Raw genomic sequence first — 20798 nt, 5'->3', positions numbered from 1 at the left:
CTCATACACGCTAAAGTCCAATACATGCTATTGGCTCAATAAGTTCTATTACTTTAATGAAGATGTTGCACAGGAGGTACCATATTCAGGCTCGGGATCAATTTTGGGAGGTTCCTTTAAAGGGTGAAAGTGGTAATTTAGTCATGTGTTCTACAAGTCTTGGCCTTTCTATCCAGCAAGACAGAAAAACTAGTCCAAAAATTGTAGAATGCAATTCCACATTTTATTAAATCCTGGCATCGATTCTCCTGTCCTGTGTGATTTTGTGTGTCTTTGAGAATAAATAGAACACTGTGTTGATGACACATTGTGAGACTTCATAAAGTCTCTCAGAAAAATGTCCAACCCCAAACACCTCCACTGTATGGATTAAGAATTAAGATGGGTTGTCATTTGTATGCACTGCAAATGATTGCTTCTGCTTGTGTTTACAGTGTGATGATTTGATTGAGAATATAAGAAGATGCACAACATTCTCATTAAGTGGAAAACTATTTCTGCCAAATTGCAATAAATGGGAAGAATAGTTCATTGAAATTGCAAATGCTTCTGAAAAGCAGATGGTGGAGCTGCAGACCTTTCCATGTTTTGCTTGCCTTTGCAAAATCCTGATACCGAGTGTTGATTAAAGTACTGCACCTGTATGCATGTGTTTGACAACAAAGGAGAAAAACATAGTTTGTTGTAGCAAGAACACTCACTATGGCTTTCATAAGGTTCACAACTTTGTAGCTTAGAATTGGAGGGATTCTGTTCCTCTTTTGTCCTACCGGCCTGCCTTCTGCCAAAAGCTTCCCAATATACAAAAAGACAATGATGCTAGGAAAGGTGGAAGGCAGTAAAAAGAGAGGAAGACTGCATGCCAGGTGGTTAGACTCAATCAAGGAGACCACAGGCCTTCGCCTACAGGACCAAGAGGCAGAGGACAGGGAGTCTTGGAGATGTCTCATCTACGTGGTAACCATGAGTCGAAGTCGACTCAAAGGCCGTTACCATCATAACAACTTTAATGATGGTGGAAGGAGAAACAAAAAATTGTTGGCTTAATTAGAAAAAATAATTATCAATTTCCTTTGTCGCTATTGAGATTTGAATAGGAACAAGATCTGCGATTTTAGCTTCTCAGTATAGAGAATTATTGAAATATCTATTGTAATGCTCTAACCATTTGCACATAATGTCTAGAAAAGAATGATAATAGATTAATTCCCAAAGATTAAGCCCCTAGCTTTAACCTGAAATATCCATCCTTTGAAGATCATATCCCTTGAGGGTCATATAAAGCTAAATGGCCTTTTGAATTTTTGAGAGGGCCTTTGAATCTCAAACCTCTGCCTTCAGACTACGTGCATTTACACAAAGATAAGAAAATAAACTTCTGATGAGAAATGAACAATTTTCTTTATTTCTTTTCTTTATTATCTGAAATGTTGATTACATTCCTTATTTGAAGAAACGAAATGTTGGTTGTGAGCAACTCTGAGGTTTCTTAGTGAGACACTGCACCCATTAAACCTGCTATCCCCTGTAATAAACAAAGTCAGAACAAAGGAAGCTAGTTCCTGGGACAATTTAGGAATGTTGATATATGGTAGACAGTAAGGATGTGCTTTGATTTTTGATGTTTCATTTATTTATTAATGGGATTTATAGCCTGCCTTTGTCCCAAAATGGGACTCAAGGTGGTTAAAGTTTTCAAGCTGTAAAAGGGTATAAAAGCTGGATTCTGAGAACCATTCAGGGTCTCGCTCTGGATCTTTCCATGTGGACTTTACGTACACCTTGTTTGTGTTGCCTCTGCTAACTTGGACCCTCTCTGCTGGGCAATGAACATTTCACTCTTGTGACATTATAAAACTAAAAAGTATTATCACATTCTTCATTTTCTGTTCATGGTAAGAGTGTTGCAGCTTCAGTGAAGATGTTAAATGGGCGATGAGACCATGATTAGATTGCTATAACAGCAGCCTATCCATCTCCTGAATTCAAGTTATGCAGATTAATATTTCATTATATGGATTCTAACACTTGTTATATTAAGTTGTAGTTAATAATGTCTCATTCCATGGCTCTATCTGGGTCAGTTCTATCTCATCTGACAGGTATCAGTTCTTCAAGTCTATCTGAAATCTCTTTAACTGCAAACTGAGAAACCTTTTCAGTACTAAGTATATTCCCTCTGTTATATGACCTGTGGAGCATGTAGCTGTCACCAGTGATAAAAATGTCAGCTACTGAACTATGGCTCTTTCCCAATATGTGAGTGAAAGACCCTGAGCTTGAAGAAGTTACTTCATCCTGGCTGGGAGATTCTGGGAGTAACAACCTTCCCAAGCTCTGAAAATTTCCACTTATTAATTGGGGTCCCAGCACACAGGGAACATACACACATCTTAAATCAACAACAACACAAAAACAACACATAGCATCATAGAAACATAGAGTTGGAAGAGACCACAAGAGCCATCCTGTCCAAACCCCTGCCATGCAGAAAATCACAATCAAAGCATCCCCGACAGATGTCCCTCCAGCCTCTGTTTAAAGACCTCCAAGGAAGGAGACTTCACTACACTCCAAGGGAGTGTGCATCACTGTCGGATAGCCCTTACTGTCAGGAAGTTCATCCTAATGTTGAGGTGGAATCTCTGTTCCTGCATTCATTGCTCTGGGTCCTAGTCTCTGGAGCAGCAGAAAACAAGCTTGCTCCCTCCTCAATATGGCATCCCTTTAAGTATTTAAAAAAGGCTATCATATCATCTCGTAACCTTCTCTTCTCCAGGCTAAACTTCCCCAGCTCTCTACGTCTTTCCTTATAAGGCATGGTTTCCATCCCTTCACCATTTTAGTCTCCCTCTTTTGGACATGCACCTAGGGCGGAAAAATGAAATGCACAGATATAGGATGGGGTACACCTGGCTAAACAAGGCAACATGTGAAAGGGATCTGGGAGTCCAAGTAGACCACAAGTTGAACATGAGTCAACAGTGTGATGCGGCAGCTAAAAAGGCCAATGCAATTTTAGGCTGCATCAACAAAAGTATAGTGTCTAGATAACAGCAAAAATGTATCTATGCTATGTATTAAAAAATCTGTAAATCAGGACCAACTGATAAATATATTCCTAACTGTAATTTCCTGTTTTGCAGCCCTGCACAATATATTTCTTCTTTCTTTCTTTTTTTGCTACAGAAGTACAAAATGATAATGTTCACCAAAGAGCTGCAGGATGAGGAGTATTAATTGGGCATTTGCTACAACTTTGTGCTAGTCTTATCTGAAACAGAGAGTGTAAGGAAGTTGTGTGGATGTATTGTACAATGTCCCCTTTTCAGTTTTCCATATTGGATTGCCAAGCATACCACATTTGCTTCTCCTCTGCCATTCTCTCTTCCCATCCAGTTCAAATGCATGCATGTTCATAGCTGATACATTCCTTGCATCAAACACACCATTATCTGCTACCTCCTCCTTAAAGGGTCAGTTCAGGGTTACAACGTAATTTGATATCCACTTGAGAATTTTCACTTGAACTCAGCAGATTGTTCAGCATCAAACTTAGATTGGACTGCAGCATCTGGTTGCATTTCAACAGATGGTGTATTGATAAGCTCCTGACTCTGTGCATTTAGCTGTTTGGTGAGTTTTAAAAGTGAAAAAATGAACAGAGAAACACATGAACTAAGGCAAAATTAGTTCTGTGCTATTAATAAACTGCCACTCGTTGGCTGTCTCCCAGTTTAGGATCTATTAATCATCAGTTCTCTCAAAGAAACATAACTGCACCACCTCAACAGAAGGAAAGGTGTAACTTTTGCCCTGTATCGCATTTGTTACAGAGATGATAGTTGATGGGAAGAAGCATTTTACAATTTGTGTCACGTTGCCGCTGAAGTTGCCCTTCAGTACCAGAAGTGGGGAAACCGGAGGCTGTGGATCCCAACGGTAGAAGCCTCTGAATTAATATTTGAATAATTGTTTGATTGTCCTTGAGATTAAGTGGCTTCAACCTAAGTAAATCAAGAATGATACTCTACTGCCATAAAGACTAAGGATTGTTGTGTAGTAGCACTGATATTTCCAAGTTTCCTCTGTGCTGTCACAGAAACAGGGTTTGCTCCCTGGGCAGCTTTCAATCAACCCCCTTTTCATCACTTGTTGTAGTTGGTATCCTTCTTTTCTTACTCTGGAAAATACATTTCAAGTATTGATCAAGCATATGGCATCAGACTTCTGAGACCAGTTACTTCAGGGTGGCATCTAAGGGCATAAGAAAACCTGTATCATGTACACAGAGATACTGCTGTTCCACAGCAATACTGTATTCTTTAACAACTGTGTGACAAGAGTTCTTCCCCAACACCATATCTCAAATGCACTGATTGTCTTCTTATCCGCTTTCTTCACTGCCACATCTGTATACGGTGATGGGGAATACAATGGCTTGTATGATTCTAACTTTAGTGCTTAGTTGTGTATCTTTATTCCTTAGGACCTTTTCTAGTTCTGTCCTTGCTGTCTTCCCCATTCCTAGTCTTCTGATTTCTTGGCTACAGCATCCATTCTGGTCAATATTTGATCCAAGGTATGTGAACTCTTTACTATCTCAATTTCCTTGATTTAGATTGAATTTATGTGTCTCTTCCATGGTCATTATTTTTGCTTTCTGTGAGTTCGGCGGTAAGCCTGCCTTTGCACTTTCTTCCTTGGCCTTCTGTAGTAGTCCAAGTCTATTTTCCGCTATTGGTTTGGTGTCATCCACATATCTAAAATCGTTGACGTTTCTTCATTGCTTCTGTGTCCAAACCTGCACTTCGTATATTTTTTTGCATACAAGTGGAAAAGATAGGGGGAAAGGATGCAGAACTGTCTGACCCCTTTGCAATTGAGAACCATTCTGTTTCTCCATGTTCTGTTCTGACAGTAGCCTCTTGTCCTGAGTACAGATTCCTTACCAGGACTACCACATGTGGTAGCACTCCCATGGCCTTTGGAGCCATTCATAGCCTTTCATGATCTATATAGTCCAATGCTTTGCTATAGTCTATAAAGCACATGGTGATTTTCTTCTGGAATTGCATGCTCCTTTAGCCATCGTATATTTGCAATGTGATCCCTGGTGCCTCTTCCTTTCCTGAACCCTTCTTGGATCTCTGGGATCTCTCTCTCCATATATGGCTGGCATCTATATGTCCTCTTAATGAAGTGTGTGAAACTTAATCCTCATTCCAGTTAGTTTTGATATGTGCCTGTGTTTGTGTGGGTGCATAAATACCACATACACACACACAACCCACCAGAATGTAACATTTATTTACACCCCCCATATTTACATCTCCCCCAAGGAAAGAGAAAGAATGGTGCCCAACGACCATGAAATACAGGAGGTACAGTAATGGCCATTTTTATGGGAGGCACTGAGGTACAAAGCTCCCCCAAATAGTGCTCTTTAAGGGCTTTTGGACTTCAGCTCCCAGAATCCCAGACTATTGGCTGACATGGCTGAGGATTCTGGGAGCTGGAGTCCAAAATCTTTTTAAGACAGTGTGGTCCCCAAACTGTGCTTTTCAAGGGGATTTTGGACTTCAGCTCCCAGAATCCCAGACTATTGGCTGACATGGCTGAGGATTCTGGGAGCTGGAGTCCAAAATCTTTTTAAGACAGTGTGGTCCCCAAACTGTGCTTTTCAAGGGGATTTTGGACTTCAGCTCCCAGAATCCCAGACTATTGGCTGACATGGCTGAGGATTCTGGGAGCTGGAGTCCAAAATCTTTTTAAGACAGTGTGGTCCCCAAACTGTGCTTTTCAAGGGGATTTTGGACTTCCGCTCCCAGAATCCCAGACTATTGGCTGACATGGCTGAGGATTCTGGGAGCTGGAGTCCAAAATCTTTTTAAGGCAGTGGTCCCCAAACTGTGCTTTTCAATGGGATTTTGGACTTCCGCTCCCAGAATCCCAGACTATTGGCTGACATGGCTGAGGATTCTGGGAGCTGGAGTCCAAAATCTTTTTAAGACAGTCATCCCTAAACTGCTTTTCAAGGGGATTTTGGACTTCAGCTCCCAGAATCCCAGACTATTGGCTGACATGGCTGAGGATTCTGGGAGATGAAGTCCAAAAAATCTCTTAAAGAGCACAGTTTGGGGACGATAAGCTTTCAAAGCGGGATATAAACCCAGTAATTGAGTGAATAAGACACCTAAATTTGCTATAGGATGAGAAGTCTGAGGGAGGAGGGTCCTTTCTATGAAATTAATGGTGTAACTAATCCTGGTTTTAATACAGAAAATAGCCATCAGTGGGCGTTACAACTGAAGTAACAAGCTCCAGGGACACAAGCCACTGTCTTTCCTCAGAGAACCCTGAGGGACACTTTTAGACTTCATTTCCCAGAAGCCTCTCCCGCCCCTCCCCTTCCGGTTCTAATGACGTAACTTCCGCCCTCCCACTGGCGGCGCGTTTTCCGAGATGGCGGAAGGAGAGGGAGAGGCGCTGCTTCTGCGCCTGCGCCGGAGGGGCCACGCTGCAGAGTCCCTTGGAGCGGAGCAGGGACCCCCTGGTAGGTACCCTCGCCGCCTGTAGGGGGAGCCAGAGCGCAGGGCAGAGACCTATTTCCCTGAAGGGCTCCCATTCATTTCCTTATGGCAACCCTGTCCCTGGGGTCTCTGGGCAAGGTTCATCAGAAGGGGGTTGCCATGGCCATCCTCTGAGGCTGAGAGAGTGTGACTTGGCATGATTCGAACCCTGGTCTGCAGAATCCAAGGCTTAAACCACTTCAAGCTGGCTACATATCTTATGGCATTCCAGATTATGCTGAATGTATTGTTGCAGACTCTTGTTCTTAGCCAGTCTAGGTCTGGACATTCCCAGGTGGAAGTGTTGGCTCTGCTCAGCTCTGGGAACCACAACAAACTACCCTTCCCAGAATTCCATAGCCTTCAGCCAGAGCACTTAAAGCGGTGTCATAATGGATTACCTCCACAGTGTAAACACAGCTGTCTTCCGCTTGTGCCAGAATGTGCATCTTTCTCAAAGAAAAACCAGTCCTGTTGAGTTAACTCCTATCAGTTTCATCATACCAAAAAAAAAAAGCCTATTGTGAAATATTGTTTGTGTGGTTTGAATGCTTAAAAAGTGCCGCATACGCAAGTGGTGTGTCAGTGGTTCCTTCTGTCTGCCCTCAGTGTAACACACATGGAACACCTGTGTGGATATTGTACAACTTGTTGAGGCAAGTTTGCCCTTAAAGCAGTAGATCTGTGTCTTGCCGTTCTTGAGATATAGCGCTGTGTTTATCGTGGCTTGAGAAAAGCATATTTCATTTCCTTGTTTCTGTTTGTTCAGGTTTTGAAAATTAATCTGTGTCAGGGTTCGCATCTGATGGTTCTACAATTTGTGTACTTTTCCTCTTTTACTTTCAGGACAGTGGATACTGCCCTCAAGGCAGAAAAAGGTTGCGTGCGTGCCGCTCGTCTGTGGCTTTATCTGAAGGAAATACTTTGGTGTTTATCAATTGTTTTAATAGCAGATAAGATCCTTAACACAGGATTTCATAGCGGACATGTAAAGCATAAATAAGGAGATTATGTAAAGTAGAATTAGTGTCGTTTATTTGGCCTGGAGAGCCAGTGTGGTGTAGTGCTTTGAGCATTAGACTAGAACTCTGGAGACCAGGGTTCAAATCCTGGCTCAGCCATGAATGAAACCCACTGGGTGACCTTGGGTAAGTCACACTGGCCTGTTACAGACTGCCAAAATAAAGCTGCTTTGGGTCTCTTTGCAGATATGCTATTTAAATGATGCATGGGTCCTAAGAGTCCGGAGGTCGCGCCAAAGCCACACTCCATTCCTAAGCACTGGAGGGCAGCTTTGGTGCAGCTTCTGGATTCTTAGGATGTATGCATCATTTAAACAGCATACCCCCAAAGAGACCCAAAGCGGCTTTATTTTGGCAGTCTGTAACAGGCCTATGTTTTGACAAGTAGAGACTTCAGTTTAACAACTACTCTGGTGGTTGGTAGAGGAAGGGTTGTAAATATCTGTTAAAGCAAGTTGTTGTTTTATTAATGATATAATATTAATTAAAAACATTTTTTTAAAAAAGATCTCCTCCATTTGCCCCTTTCTTTGTTTCTACAGTAAATTTCTTCTGGAGAGACCTACTAGTAGCCCAGCCACTTCTGCTCTAACTCACATTGAATCTTCCAGTGAGCAGACACTTTACCACACAACATAAGTTCATTCCCCACCCCCCCCCCGAACTCAGTAGCACATTCCAGAATGCTCCTGGTTAAGATAAATAGATGTTGGGAACATGTGTGTATTTCAAGGAGTCTTTAAACATAGAATCATAGGACTGTTACAGACTGCCAAAATAAAGCTGCTCCGGGTCTCTTTGGAGGTATGCTATTTAAATGATGCATGGGTCCTAAGAGTCCGGAGGTCATACCAAAGCCACACTCCATTCCTAAGCACTGGAGTGCAGCTTTGGTGCAGCTTCCGGATTCTTAGGATGCATGCATCATTTAAACAGCATACCTCCAAAGAGACCCGAAGCAGCTTTATTTTGGCAGTCTGTAACAGGCCATAGAATCACAGAGTTGGAAGAGACCGCAAGGGCCATCCAGTCCAACCCCCTGCCATGCAGGAAATTCAAATCAAAGCATCCCCAACAGATGGCCATCCAGCCTCTGCTTAAAGACCTCCAAGGAAGGAGGTGCTGTGCATCTTTGCACTGCAACAAAGGGTGGGTTAGAAGGTTCATGTGCTCCATTTTGCTTGTGTAACATTATACCTCACGTAGTGACTTATAGATAATAATGGTGGTTTTATTTACAGTTGAGGTTACAAGCACAGAGAAGAAAGAAAAACCTCTTCCCAGACTAAACATTCACTCTGCATTCTGGATATTGACGTCAGTAGTTACTACATACTACGTTGAATTTTTTAAAACGATTCAAGAGATTATTCAACAAGAAAGGTAGGTTCTCCTTTCTCACAAGTACCTGTTTTATAAATGTCACCTGAACAAAGAAGTGTGAATGTCACTGTTGTGGCTATAACTGTATATGAATAAATGCTGGGGTAGCTGTCTTGGCCATTTAATATATTCAGACAAAAATCCACCAAGCAGTTATACCTTTATTGGCCAACTGAAATGCACAATATACTTGTTGCAAGCATTCGAAGCTCCATGGGCTTCTCATTAGGCAAGATGTTACAAACCAAACAGAAGAAGAAAAAATAATTGGACATGTTAGTCAGATGCATGCATGCTGTTTCAGTTCTTAGTAAAGATGATATGATGGGGAGGCCCTATAAAAGTAACACTATAAAATGTGCCCAAATGTCTTCTGTGACTATTTTCGCCATGTTTGCGGGTTTTATTAATTATCTTGGGTGGTGGTTTGGGTTACTGGGCATTCAAACCTGTGCGGAATTACCTTATAAAGTACTTGGGTAAAACAGTGCAGTTTTGTGCAGAAATCTGTCTCAATATACAAAATAGGAACACTTTGATAGGACTTTTTCGGATTGAATATTCTCAAAGTGTTTCCACCTCATCCTGGATAATGTGTGTTTACATCATAGGTCCTTGGGAGAAACCATTATAGAAACTGTGGAAATGTCAGCTAAGAGAGGATATTGCCAGATTTTATATTTAAGAGAACTCTTCCATGAAAGATCCAGAACACACTGCAGAAATAATCCACTTTAACTGCCCTGGCTCAATGCTAGGGAATTATGGGAACTGTAGTTTTGTGAGACATTTAGGCTTCTCTGTCAAAGGGCTCTGGTGCCAAAATAAGCTACAATTTCCAGGATTCCCTAGCACAGAGCCAGGACAGGTAAAGCAGTCTCAAACTGGATTATTATTTGCAGCGTGTTATGGACTTGAGCCACCTTTTTCACATCAGACCCTTGTCTCGGCTTATGGAGAATGCGAAGAAAGAAAACTATTGTTTCTTATGTAGAACTCTCCCATACCTTATGAAGGCAAATCTTAAATAGTTTTTGTGGGTGTTTCAGGCTATTTGGCCATATTCTAGAAGAGTTTGTTTCTGATGTTTCACTAGCATCTGTGGCTGTCATCTTCACAGAATACTCTGAAGATGACAGCCACAGATGCTGGCGAACTGTCAGAAACAAACTCTTATAGAACATCGCCACATAGTCTGAAAAACCCACAAAAAACTATGGATGCTGGCCATGAAAACCTTCGACTTTGCAAATTGGAAATAGCGTTTCTCTCTTCTGCGGGCAGATAGCCCTGTCTTAGTCGAAGAGAAAAATAGTCAAAGCCTATTAAGAGTGTGCACTCTTCTTCCTCTCCTGTCACACTACAATTTCAGCAAGCAGAATTCCCAGCTGTCTTGGTTATAGGTCTAAGAATTCCACACAGGTTCAGAGAGAAGGCTTGTTCATAGGGAACCTGATAGATATACTATCACAAAATGCTGTTGATGTGGCAGAAACCAACATGGTATGTTGCTGATATAGGTCTAAGAATTCCACACAGGTTCAGAGAGAAGGCTTGTTCATAGGGAACCTGATAGATATACTATCACAAAATGCGGCTGAAGTGGCAGAAACCAACATGGTATGTTGCTGATAAGAAAATGATATATACTGTTTAATATCTTTTTCTTGCAGTTGGTGGTTTGCACTTGGCAGCTGTTTATTGGTTTCCAGTTTGTCTGTGGCCTTATATTGCATAATATATCTTGAATGGTATTGTGGAATTGAGGACTACGATGCTAGCTACCCTGCACTGATACCAATCACAACTGCCAGTTTCATTGCTGCAGCAATTTGGTAAGTTTGGTGTCCCCAAGAGTGTGCTGAGTTTTCAAAATCAGCATTCCTTCAGAGTCAGTAATTTGAATGATTTAGTTAATTCAGTTTTTGAAGCCTGTCCAAATGTAATCAGTAAAATTATTAGCAATCTTGAAATGTTAACAAAATAAAATAGTTTACAATATTTAGTGTCCTTTTGGTTACATGCAGTGACATAACCTGTGGCTAATCCAACATACGTACTTTGGGGGATGCTGCAGGAGGAGATATCCAGTTCCATTGTACCTGGAGTATAACAAGAGTAGGAGGGCTCCCGGGCACAACTTAGTGACCCTGGCCACTGCAGGGGTTCATCTGGGGAAGAAGGAGAAGGCATGTATGCCATCCTCTTAGCGTGAAAGATTTTTACTTGGCCAAGGTCACCCAGTGGGTTTCCAGGCTGAATGGAGTTTCAAATCCTGGCCTTCCAGAATCCTAGTCTAACACTCAGACCACTGTACCACACTGTCCCACGCTCCTAATAGTAGCTCCTTTAAATATGAGTATAATATATGCTGTATCTAAAATTACTGGCAGCAAATTGAAACTTATTGTATATGTCTGTTTTCTTTTCTTAGTTTTAATATTTCCTTTTGGCCTGTATGGTCTTTTCTCACACCTGTGGTCCTCTTCATCCAGTTCATGGGTATAGTGATGCTTGTGTCACTCTTGGGCTAAATCCTCTGTGGTAAGAACACCTACCTATTTATAAATCTGTTCTGAATTATGTGATCTCTTTGTCTTCTAAATCATTAACACGTTTAACAGAGATTAAGGTGTGCTCAAATGAAATAATATAATTCCATTTTATTGCATGAAGGATTCAGCCTAATCATCTGATGTGACATAAAGATCCAACAGGTGAAAGGAGGTCTTGAAGCAGCAGATTTGGGGGCAATTAAGAAATTAGCTTAATTTTTACAAAGAACAATTCAATTAAAAGCGGACTGTTGTCTAAAGAAGCATGCTATAAAATTCTGGGTAACTTCCTGAGACAATGAATGAATGAATTGAATTCAGTAGTATTTGCCAACATGGTGAAAACTAGACATCATACTTTTCTGTAACGGTTTCGAAACTATTTCATTGGCTATTTCCAAGAAGTTCCCAAGTAAACCAGTGTGCAAAGCATGATCAAATTTGATGGAATATTAATGAAGCAAGTTAAAACATGACACCAAAATATTGCCACCTATTACATGCCTTTTATTTTTTTTAAAAAAAATGTGCCTGTAATTTCTTTCTATTGAAAGCAATATATAATCTTTCAGTGGCTAGACAGGTCATGCTTTGACATTTTTAATAAAAAAAGAATAAATATATTACATTCAGATGTGGCTTAGCTATGGGCTTAGTGCAGTTCTGTTTCAGTATGTATGGAAATTTCCAAAACAAATCTTAAAAGAATTGTGCTTTCCCACTTTCCTTGCAACATGGGCATATGGCAGTGGTGGTGAACCTATGGCACGTGTGCCAGAGGTGGCACTCAGAGCTCTCTCTGTGGGCACGTGTGCCATCATCCCAGCATAGAGTTTGCCAGAGTTTGTTACTGGAAAGTGAGAGGGACGTGGCACTTCGCGATAAGTAAGTGGGTTTTGGTTTGCAGTTCGGGCACTCAGTCTCTAAAAGGTTCACCATCACTGGCATATGGTATGCTCAGTCACTGTAGAGAAAGGGATATGTGGGTACTATCCATATTCCAGCTCTTTTTACCTTTGCTCAGCTACATGGGCAAATCAGTATTTAAGCAATTTGATACAAAATAGCTAGTTTAGAAACAGTTCTTTCCTATTCCAAATAGTGATTTTGAAGAGGCAGTCCAAGCGGAAACTTGGTTAAAACAAAAGTTGGGTGTGAGTTAGCTTGTTTCCTGATCCTTAAAGCTGTGCATAGTTAAAAGCTCTGTTGATTTCGATTAATATTTCCAAGTTAAAGTTGTTTAAGAAATTAGTATCTGTTTTTCTGATGTTGCACCACATCTGGTCTGTTAAAATCTTAAGATACTGGAGACAGCTGCTGAACATAACATGAAGTACATTTATCTGTTTTGTGTAATTTTTCATAATGTAGCAGATGCATGAGGAGGAACTGATGCTAATGAGGCTAAATGTAAAACACCCATAACCTTTTCATTTGATAAACTATATGTTCTGGTGCAATCTTCCAGTCTGATACATTGAATGAAAGAGTAATGGTCCATAACATAATCATTTGTTTCTTGTTTGTACAAATTATTACTCCTGTGAATCATAAATGATGGAATACTTTCAATTATCAGCCACACATCCAGTTAAAATAGTATTATGGTAAGTTCACTTGGTTATGTAAACTTCACTTGGTTATGTAAACACGTAAGTTCCCATGGGAATTCACAGAAAACTAACTAAAGAGAGGATACTGGTGATGGACAGCATTTAAATGTTTTGAATTTTACCAAGGCTGTCAACTGAAGATTGAAGTTGAAGCTGTAAGCTTTTCATTCTTACTTGTGTGGAAGAAGAAAATGTGCATCATGCTAGAAACATTTTGTACTTAATGTCTTTTCCTCTCTGCTTGCAGAGTCTGTGCCAGTGCCTTCCTGCTGAGATGTCTACCAGAACTGATAACTGGTAATTTCTACCTTCAGAAATGCATACATTTGTATGTACCATAAAGTTCTCCTTTGATGAGCTTGGATGCAGCAGCTCCATGACATGTGAAGAACTCCAGTATGCAAATGGAGATGTGAAAAAGCAGGCTGCATTGATTTGTTCAGCTACAAACACACGGATCATGCATGGAGCTACCCTGAAAATGACTTGAACTGAGGAGTCGACACATACACACACACACAGCCTTTGAAAAACACTGCTTTGGGGTTCCATGGAATGTTGGATTGGAATTATTATATTTAACTACTATATTAATAAATTGCATAATAATTTGTATTTTCCTTCAGTATTCTTATTCAGTAAAGAAATATTTGGTAGTAGGGATCTGGTATCACATTTGTTGAAAGTATGGGCCCATATAGACAGGCCAAAATAAAGCTGCTTCGGGTCACTTAATGCTAAGTCAGTGACTGGGATGAGCTGTATGATCCAGGGCTTGGTCCTCGATGAGCAAGCTAATCTGGCATGTATAACTGAAACCTGGTTGACTAAAGTGGGGGAGCAATGCTCACCACATTTCTGAGTGCAGCAGCAGACAAGATTTGATGGGTATGGAGGAAGAGTTACAGTGATCTATCATGAGTCGATCCCCCTATTGAGATACCCTGACAGTCTCCATGGCTCGAATCTATACACCTGGACAGTGAGACAAGGTTAGGATTGTGTTGGTGATCATTTTCCCCACTACCCAACTTGTCTCCCGCCCTGAGATACTGGAAGAGGCTTCTGAGGTGGTGTTGGCCACTGTGTTGGGAGATTTTAACTTATATGCTGCCCCAATAAAGGTGAAGTCAGGTCAGGATATTATGGCTTCCTCGGGTTTGTCTCAGTTTATATTTGGCCTTACAAATGATCTAGATTTTATAGGTTTTTTTGTGAGTTTTTCGGGCTATGTGGCTGTGTTCTAGAAGAGTTTTTTCCTGACGTTTTGCCAGCATCTGTGACTGGCATCTTCAGGGAATTGACAGCTTTTGCTGAAATGTCAGGAAAAACCTCTTCTAGAACAAGGTCTCATAGCCCGAAAAATCCACAAAAAACTATGGATGCCAGCCAGTCGTGAAAGCCTTTGACTTCAGGTCTAGTTTTTACTGGTCAGGATGATGATGAGGCAAGGAGTGGAAAGAACTCATGAAAAGATCACTACCTAATAGTGCTTAGGTTTACTGGAACTCCTATAACTTCTGCCATGGGGGGGGAGGGGGCTGTTAAATAATCCACCCTCAGAGACTAACGGATCCAGAAAGATTCCTCTTGGATTTTCCAGTTTCTAGAACCGATTATTCTGTTGATGCCCTGGATAATCTGGAATGGGGATATTACATGAGAGCTCTGTTTAAGTATTAAATGAACATCAGGTTTTCTTGACTCCATAGAACAATCTAACTGAAAGGTTAGAATGATTAATAAATCTCCCAGTATCAATTCATAGTTAAGAGCAATGGATACCTTACAGAAATGAGCCAAATCAGAATAGGACATTTGACACCTTTGGAATAGAAGCTTTATTGCTCAAAAATAAGCTATAGCAATGGGAAAAACCTCCTTTTTAAAGAAAATGTCAATTTTGATTAAATGATAAGATATTTCAGAAACATTGCTATAGTCATTACATTGTTTCTTGGTCAAGGGGGGAAACTTGTCAGTTGCGTACATACACGCCAGAATGTTTTGCTAGTGTTACCTAATGAAAGTACTAATTTTTGCTCAGTCATTTCCTGAACTAGAGAGAACAGAGCTATCAAGTGTCGTCTTTGATGTCTCAAAAATGAATCATTATGGTAATGGATCCTTTAACGAAAGAAATCTACAGCAGAGGCTGCAGGTGAGAAGCAAACCTTGAGTCAGAACTTTACCATTAAGTACAAGCTAGCAGCCAGGACATTCCTATAAAGTTATATTCCCAGTAGATTGAGCTCACTGCCAGAGACGGGTGAAAAGGCCAAGTCATCAGGGGCCTCAACGTTGGTTTTCACCACAGTCCTGATTAATTGGTTACTAAAGACTTCACAGTATGAACACTGAGGGAACTGCTGCAGTCACATGCAACACTTGTGGGATGTTTGTCTTCTTGCCTACAGAAGTGGAGAACTTCACATGCACCAAGTGTAAGTTGGTAGCACTCTTGGAGGAGAAAATACAGCAGCTGGAGTCCAGAGTAGCTACACTTCAGCATATTAGGGAGCAAGAGGATTTCCTGGACACAACGGAACTAATGATCTTGGATGAGTACCACGCAAAGGAAGTTGCTGGGGTGGAGGAGGTCACTTCACATACACAGGAGGCAGACAGCTGGAGAAATGTCACACAGAGAAGTAAGCCAAGAAGGGATTGTTCTGGGAGCTTGCAGCTAGGGAATTGATTTGAAGCTCTTTCCCTTATCAGGGAGGACGAGGAAGAGCAGCATAGACAGATTTCAGGGACAGAGCAGGTGAGCCTGAGAGTTCCACCAGAGGGAACGGTCGCTGCTAAGCCTTGGAGCAGGTATGTGATTGTAGTGGAGGACCTCCTTGCTGAGGGATACAGAAGCAGTGATTTGTAGGCCTGACAAGATGCATCAAGAGGTGTGTTGTCTCCCCGGGGCAAAGATCCATGATGTGACAGAATGGCTGACAAGACTGGTCAAGCTTACTGACCAATACCCCTTCCTTTTGGTCCACATGGGAACCAATGATACTGCAAGACACAACCTTCAGAACATCAGAAGGGGTTACGAGGCTCTTGGTAGGAAGCTGAAAGAAATGGATGCACAAATTGTCATTTCGTCTCTTCTCCCAGTTGAAGGGCACGGTCCAGGAGGGAGAGGAAAATAGTGGATGTGAACAACTGGCTCCGCAGATGGTGCTGCCGAGAACAATTTGGATTCTTCGATCATGGGCTGCGGTTCCATGAGGAAGGACTTCTTGCAACGGACAGGTTGCATCTCACGCCAGTTGGAAAAAATGTTTTTGCCAACAGTGTCAAGAATTTGATCAGGAGGGCTTTAATCTGAGTTTCGTGGGGGAGGGAGACAACATTAAGGAAGATGAAAGGACTGGAGAAAATAGTCAAACTGACACAGAGGAAACAAGACAAACAGTGCAAGGACCCAACAGTGGGAGGCAAAAAAACTTGCACAGGCAGCAAGTAAAGGGGGGCCTTGGTCTGCAATGTCTCTATACTAATGCTCAGAGCATGGGAAATAAGATGAACTTGAACTCCTAGTACAACAAAGCAAATATGATATAATAGGCATCACTGAAACCTGGTGGGATGAGTCTCATAACTGGAATGTAGGAATAGAGGGGTATAACCTTTTTAAGAGAAATAGGCCAAACAGGAAAGGAGGAGGAATAGCACTATATGTCAGAGATATTTACACCAGTGAAGAGATCCAGGACATCAATACTGGAAGCCAGATGGAGAGCATGTGGATAAAAATTAAAGGGGAGGGAAACAACAAGGATGTTATTGTGGGAGTCTGCTACAGACCCCCAAGTCAGACGGAGGAATTGGATGATGCCTTTCTAGAACAGATGATTACACACTCAGAAAGGAGAGGTGTAGTAGTGATGGGTGACTTCAACTATCCTGATATTTGCTGGAATTCAAACTCAGCAAAATCCTCAAGGTCTAGCAAATTCCTCACTTGCCTTGGAGACAATTTCATTGTCCAAAAGGTGGAAGAGGCAACAAGGGGGTCAGCTATTTTGGATCTGATCCTAACCAACAAGGACAACTTGGTTAATGGGGTGCAAGTGGTGGGATCATTAGGTGGAAGTGACCATGTTCTCCTGGAGTTTGTTATACAATGGAAAGGAGAAGCCAGGCATAGTCAGACATGCATTCTAGACTTTAGGAGAGTGGATTTCAGTAAACTTAGAGAAGTATTGAGGGTGATCCCGTGGTCAGAAATACTAAAAGGGAAGGGAGTTCAGGATGGATGGGAGTTTCTCAAAAGGGAGATACTGAAGGCACAATTTCAAACAGTTCCAGTGAGAAAGAAAAATGGGAGATGTCCCAAGAAGCCAGGATGGATGACTAAGAAACTTTCAACTGAACTAAGTTTTAAATGTAACATGTATAAGAAATGGAAAAAGGGGGAAATCACGAAAAAGGAATTCAAAGAAATAGCAGGCATGTGTAGGGGTAAAGTCAGAAAAGCTAAAGTGCAGAATGAACTCAGGCTTGCTAGAGAGGTTAAGAACAATAAAAAGGGCTTTTTTAGATATGTCTGCAGCAAAAGGAAGAAGAAGGAAACAGTAGGGCCACTGCATGGAGAAGATGGCAAAATGCTAACAGGGGACAGAGAAAAGGTAGAATTATTCAACACCTTCTTTGCCTCAGTCTTCTCAGAAAAGGAAAACGGCGCTCAACCTGAGGATAATGGAGCAGAGGACAGAATAGGGGAAATTCAGCACAGAATAAGTAAAGAGATAGTAGAGGAATACCTTCTTAATCTAAATGAATTTAAGTCTCCAGGACCAGATGAACTACATCCAAGGGTACTAAAAGAACTGACAAATGTAATATCGGAGCCATTGGCAATCGTATTTGAAAACTCCTGGAAAACAGGAGAAATCCCAGCAGACTGGAAGAGGGCAAACATTGTCCCCATCTTCAAAAAGGGGAAAAAAAGAGGATCCAAACAGTTATCGTCCAGATAGTCTGACATCAATACCAGGAAATATTCTGGAGCAGATCATTAAACAGAGAGTCTGTGAACATCTAGAAAGCAATGCCATAATCACAAAAAGTCAACATGGGTTCCAGAGAAAGAAGTCATACCAGACAAATCTGATCTCTTTCTTTGATAAAATTACCAGCTTGGTAGATGAAGGGAATGCTGTGGATATAGTATATCTTGATTTCAGTAAGGCCTTTGAGAGGGTTCCCCATGACATTCTTGCAAACAAGCTTGTAAAATGTGGGTTAGACAAGGTAAACTGTTACATGGATTTGTAACTGGTTCACTGGCCAAACCCAACAATGGCTCCTTTTCATCCTGGAGAGAAGTGACCAGTGAATCTTCAGCTTATCAGAAGGAAAGTGGATAGGATACCTGAAGATTCAGACTTCCTAATCATGATTTGGATCTAGGATCCCAAAAGGGTCACATTGTGTCAGAATCAATCCAAGCAAAATTGCACTCCCAACCAAAGAAGGAAGGGATATACACACCCCTTAAAAAAAACTCTTAAGCAAACTTTTTGCTGGAGTCAATCACAAGTATCTATTGATTTTATACGCATGCCCTTAAAAAAACCCTAGATCTTGTTACAGCTGTTACAGCTGAATGGAGTTGGGTAATTGAGTTGGGTAAATTGAATTGGTTGAATGGATATTCAACCAATTCGATTTACCCAACTCAATGTTGTTTACGTCTTCAAGGCTACTTTAACTGATAGCAACCCTATCACAGGTTTTCTTGGCAAGATTTATTCAGAAGAGCTGAATAAATTGCTCAAGTTTACCCAGTGGGTTTCTGAGGCTGAAGGGGAGGATTTGAACACTGACCTCCCAGAATCCATGTTAACTCTATATATTGGCTCACTACTCAACAATTTATTGGACAGATCTACTCAAGTTAGGATGAACCAACAAGATGACAGTCATTCAGTGCTAAGTGACTTCTATAGGAAACACTAGCAGTTTCTAAGCAAATAGCAAGAACACAATGAGCCTGAAGTTGATTTCTTAGTCCCAGGTTCTTATCTGCATGAAAATCTGAAACACAGCTAAATCATTCAGATGGATCAAGACATGAGGTCTGAATACCCTTGAACTTGAAAAACAGCTTTTAAAAAAACCTATATTGCATATTGCCATAAACAGGAAACTGTCCCCTTCAAAATAAAATAAAATAATTCTTGCCACTTGAAGAAACCATTCTTGAAAATAGCAGAAAAATTAATGATAGAAGATGGCTATAATAAAGGAAGAAAACATTCTGCATCCTAAAAGAAGCCGTATGTCACCCAAAATGGTACACCATCACAACCAGAGAGGTCTCCATTGTAAAATGGCTTACATTTTACATTTTACAACATGGAAAAATGTAAGGTACTGCACTTAGGGCGAAAAAATAAAATGCACAGCTATAGGATGGGGGACACCTGGCAGAATGAAACTATGTGTGAAAGGGATCTAGGAGGCCAAGTAGACCACAACTTGAACATGAGTCAACAGTGTGATGTGACAGCTAAAAAGGCCAATGCGATTTTAGGCTGCATCAATAGAAGTATAGTGTCTAGATCAAGGGAAGTAATAGTGCCACTATATTCTGCTCTGGTCAGGCCCCACCTGGAATACTGTGACCGATTCTGGGCACCACAATTCAAAAAGGACATTGAGAAACTGGAGCGTGTCCAAAGGAGGGCGACTAAAATGGTGAAAGGTCTGGAAACCATGCCCTATCAGGAACGATTTAGGGAGCTGGGGATGTTTAGCCTGGAGAAGAGAAGGTTAAGAGGTGATATGATAGCCCTATTTAACTATTTGAAGGGATGTCATGTTGAGGAGGGAGCAAGCTTGTTTTCTGCTGCTCCAGAGACTAGGACCCGGAGCAATGGATGCAAGCTGCAGGAAAAGAGATTCCACCTCAACATCCTGGCAGTAAGGGACAAACTCCCTCGGAGTGTAGTGGAGTCTCCTTTCTTGGAGGTCTTTAAACAGAGGCTGGATGGCCATCTGTCGGGGATGCTTTGATTTGGATTTCCTGCATGGCAGAATGGGGTTGGACTGGATGGCCCTTGTGGTCTCTTCCAACTCTACGATTCTATGATTTCAGATTAAACTGAAGACGTTTCTATGTGCAGGGCACATTCAAATGTGCCACCCTCAGCCAGTTAAGACAAAAATCAACCAAAGAAATAAGGAACTGGTCCTGTGTACCCTAAAACAAGCCTTGGGTCAACCAAATTGTAAATGTTCACACCTGAGGAAGCCTCCTCTCTCACCTGGAAGTGATTGTGGTCCAACTTGAAATCGTTTCTGTGGAGAGGACATATTCTGATGTGCCATCTTCTGCCAGTTAAGACAACATTTGGTCAAATAAGTAAGAATTTGGCCCTCTGTACCTCAAAAGATTTGGGTCAGCTGAATACATGTGCTCTCTCTGTGTACCTTAAAGTTGCCTGTTGACTTATGGCAACCCCATGATTTTCATAGGGCTTTCTTAGGCAACAAATAACTTGGAGGTGGTTTGCCAACTCCTTCCTCTGAAATTTAGTCTACAGCACCTGGTATATCTGATCTTGGGAGCTAAGCAGAGTCAGCCCTGGTTAGTACTTTGATGGGACATACATTCTTACATCTAGGAAATTCTCCTCACTCAGC

At 41.3% G+C, this 20798-nt stretch overlaps 1 protein-coding gene across 1 annotated transcript; it reads left to right on the top strand.

Moving 5' to 3' along the window:
• The first annotated feature begins 6437 nt into the window (after positions 1-6437).
• Positions 6438-13756, top strand: TMEM128 (transmembrane protein 128). The gene is made up of 5 exons (XM_089526900.1): positions 6438-6556; positions 8836-8977; positions 10651-10812; positions 11412-11521; positions 13393-13756. The coding sequence occupies exons 1-4, from the start codon at positions 6466-6468 to the stop codon at positions 11509-11511; spliced, it is 495 nt and encodes a 164-aa protein (XP_089383026.1). The 5' UTR covers positions 6438-6465; the 3' UTR covers positions 11512-11521; positions 13393-13756.
• Positions 13757-20798: the final 7042 nt, after the last annotated feature.

The sequence above is a fragment of the Sceloporus occidentalis genome, unplaced genomic scaffold, assembly GCF_023333645.1.
Source record: "Sceloporus occidentalis isolate IW3139 unplaced genomic scaffold, rSceOcc1.0.p SCAF_5, whole genome shotgun sequence".
NCBI classification, from domain to species: Eukaryota; Metazoa; Chordata; class Lepidosauria; order Squamata; family Phrynosomatidae; genus Sceloporus; species Sceloporus occidentalis.
Note: the sequence above shows the minus strand (reverse complement) of the source record. Positions and strands in the feature narration are given on the sequence as shown.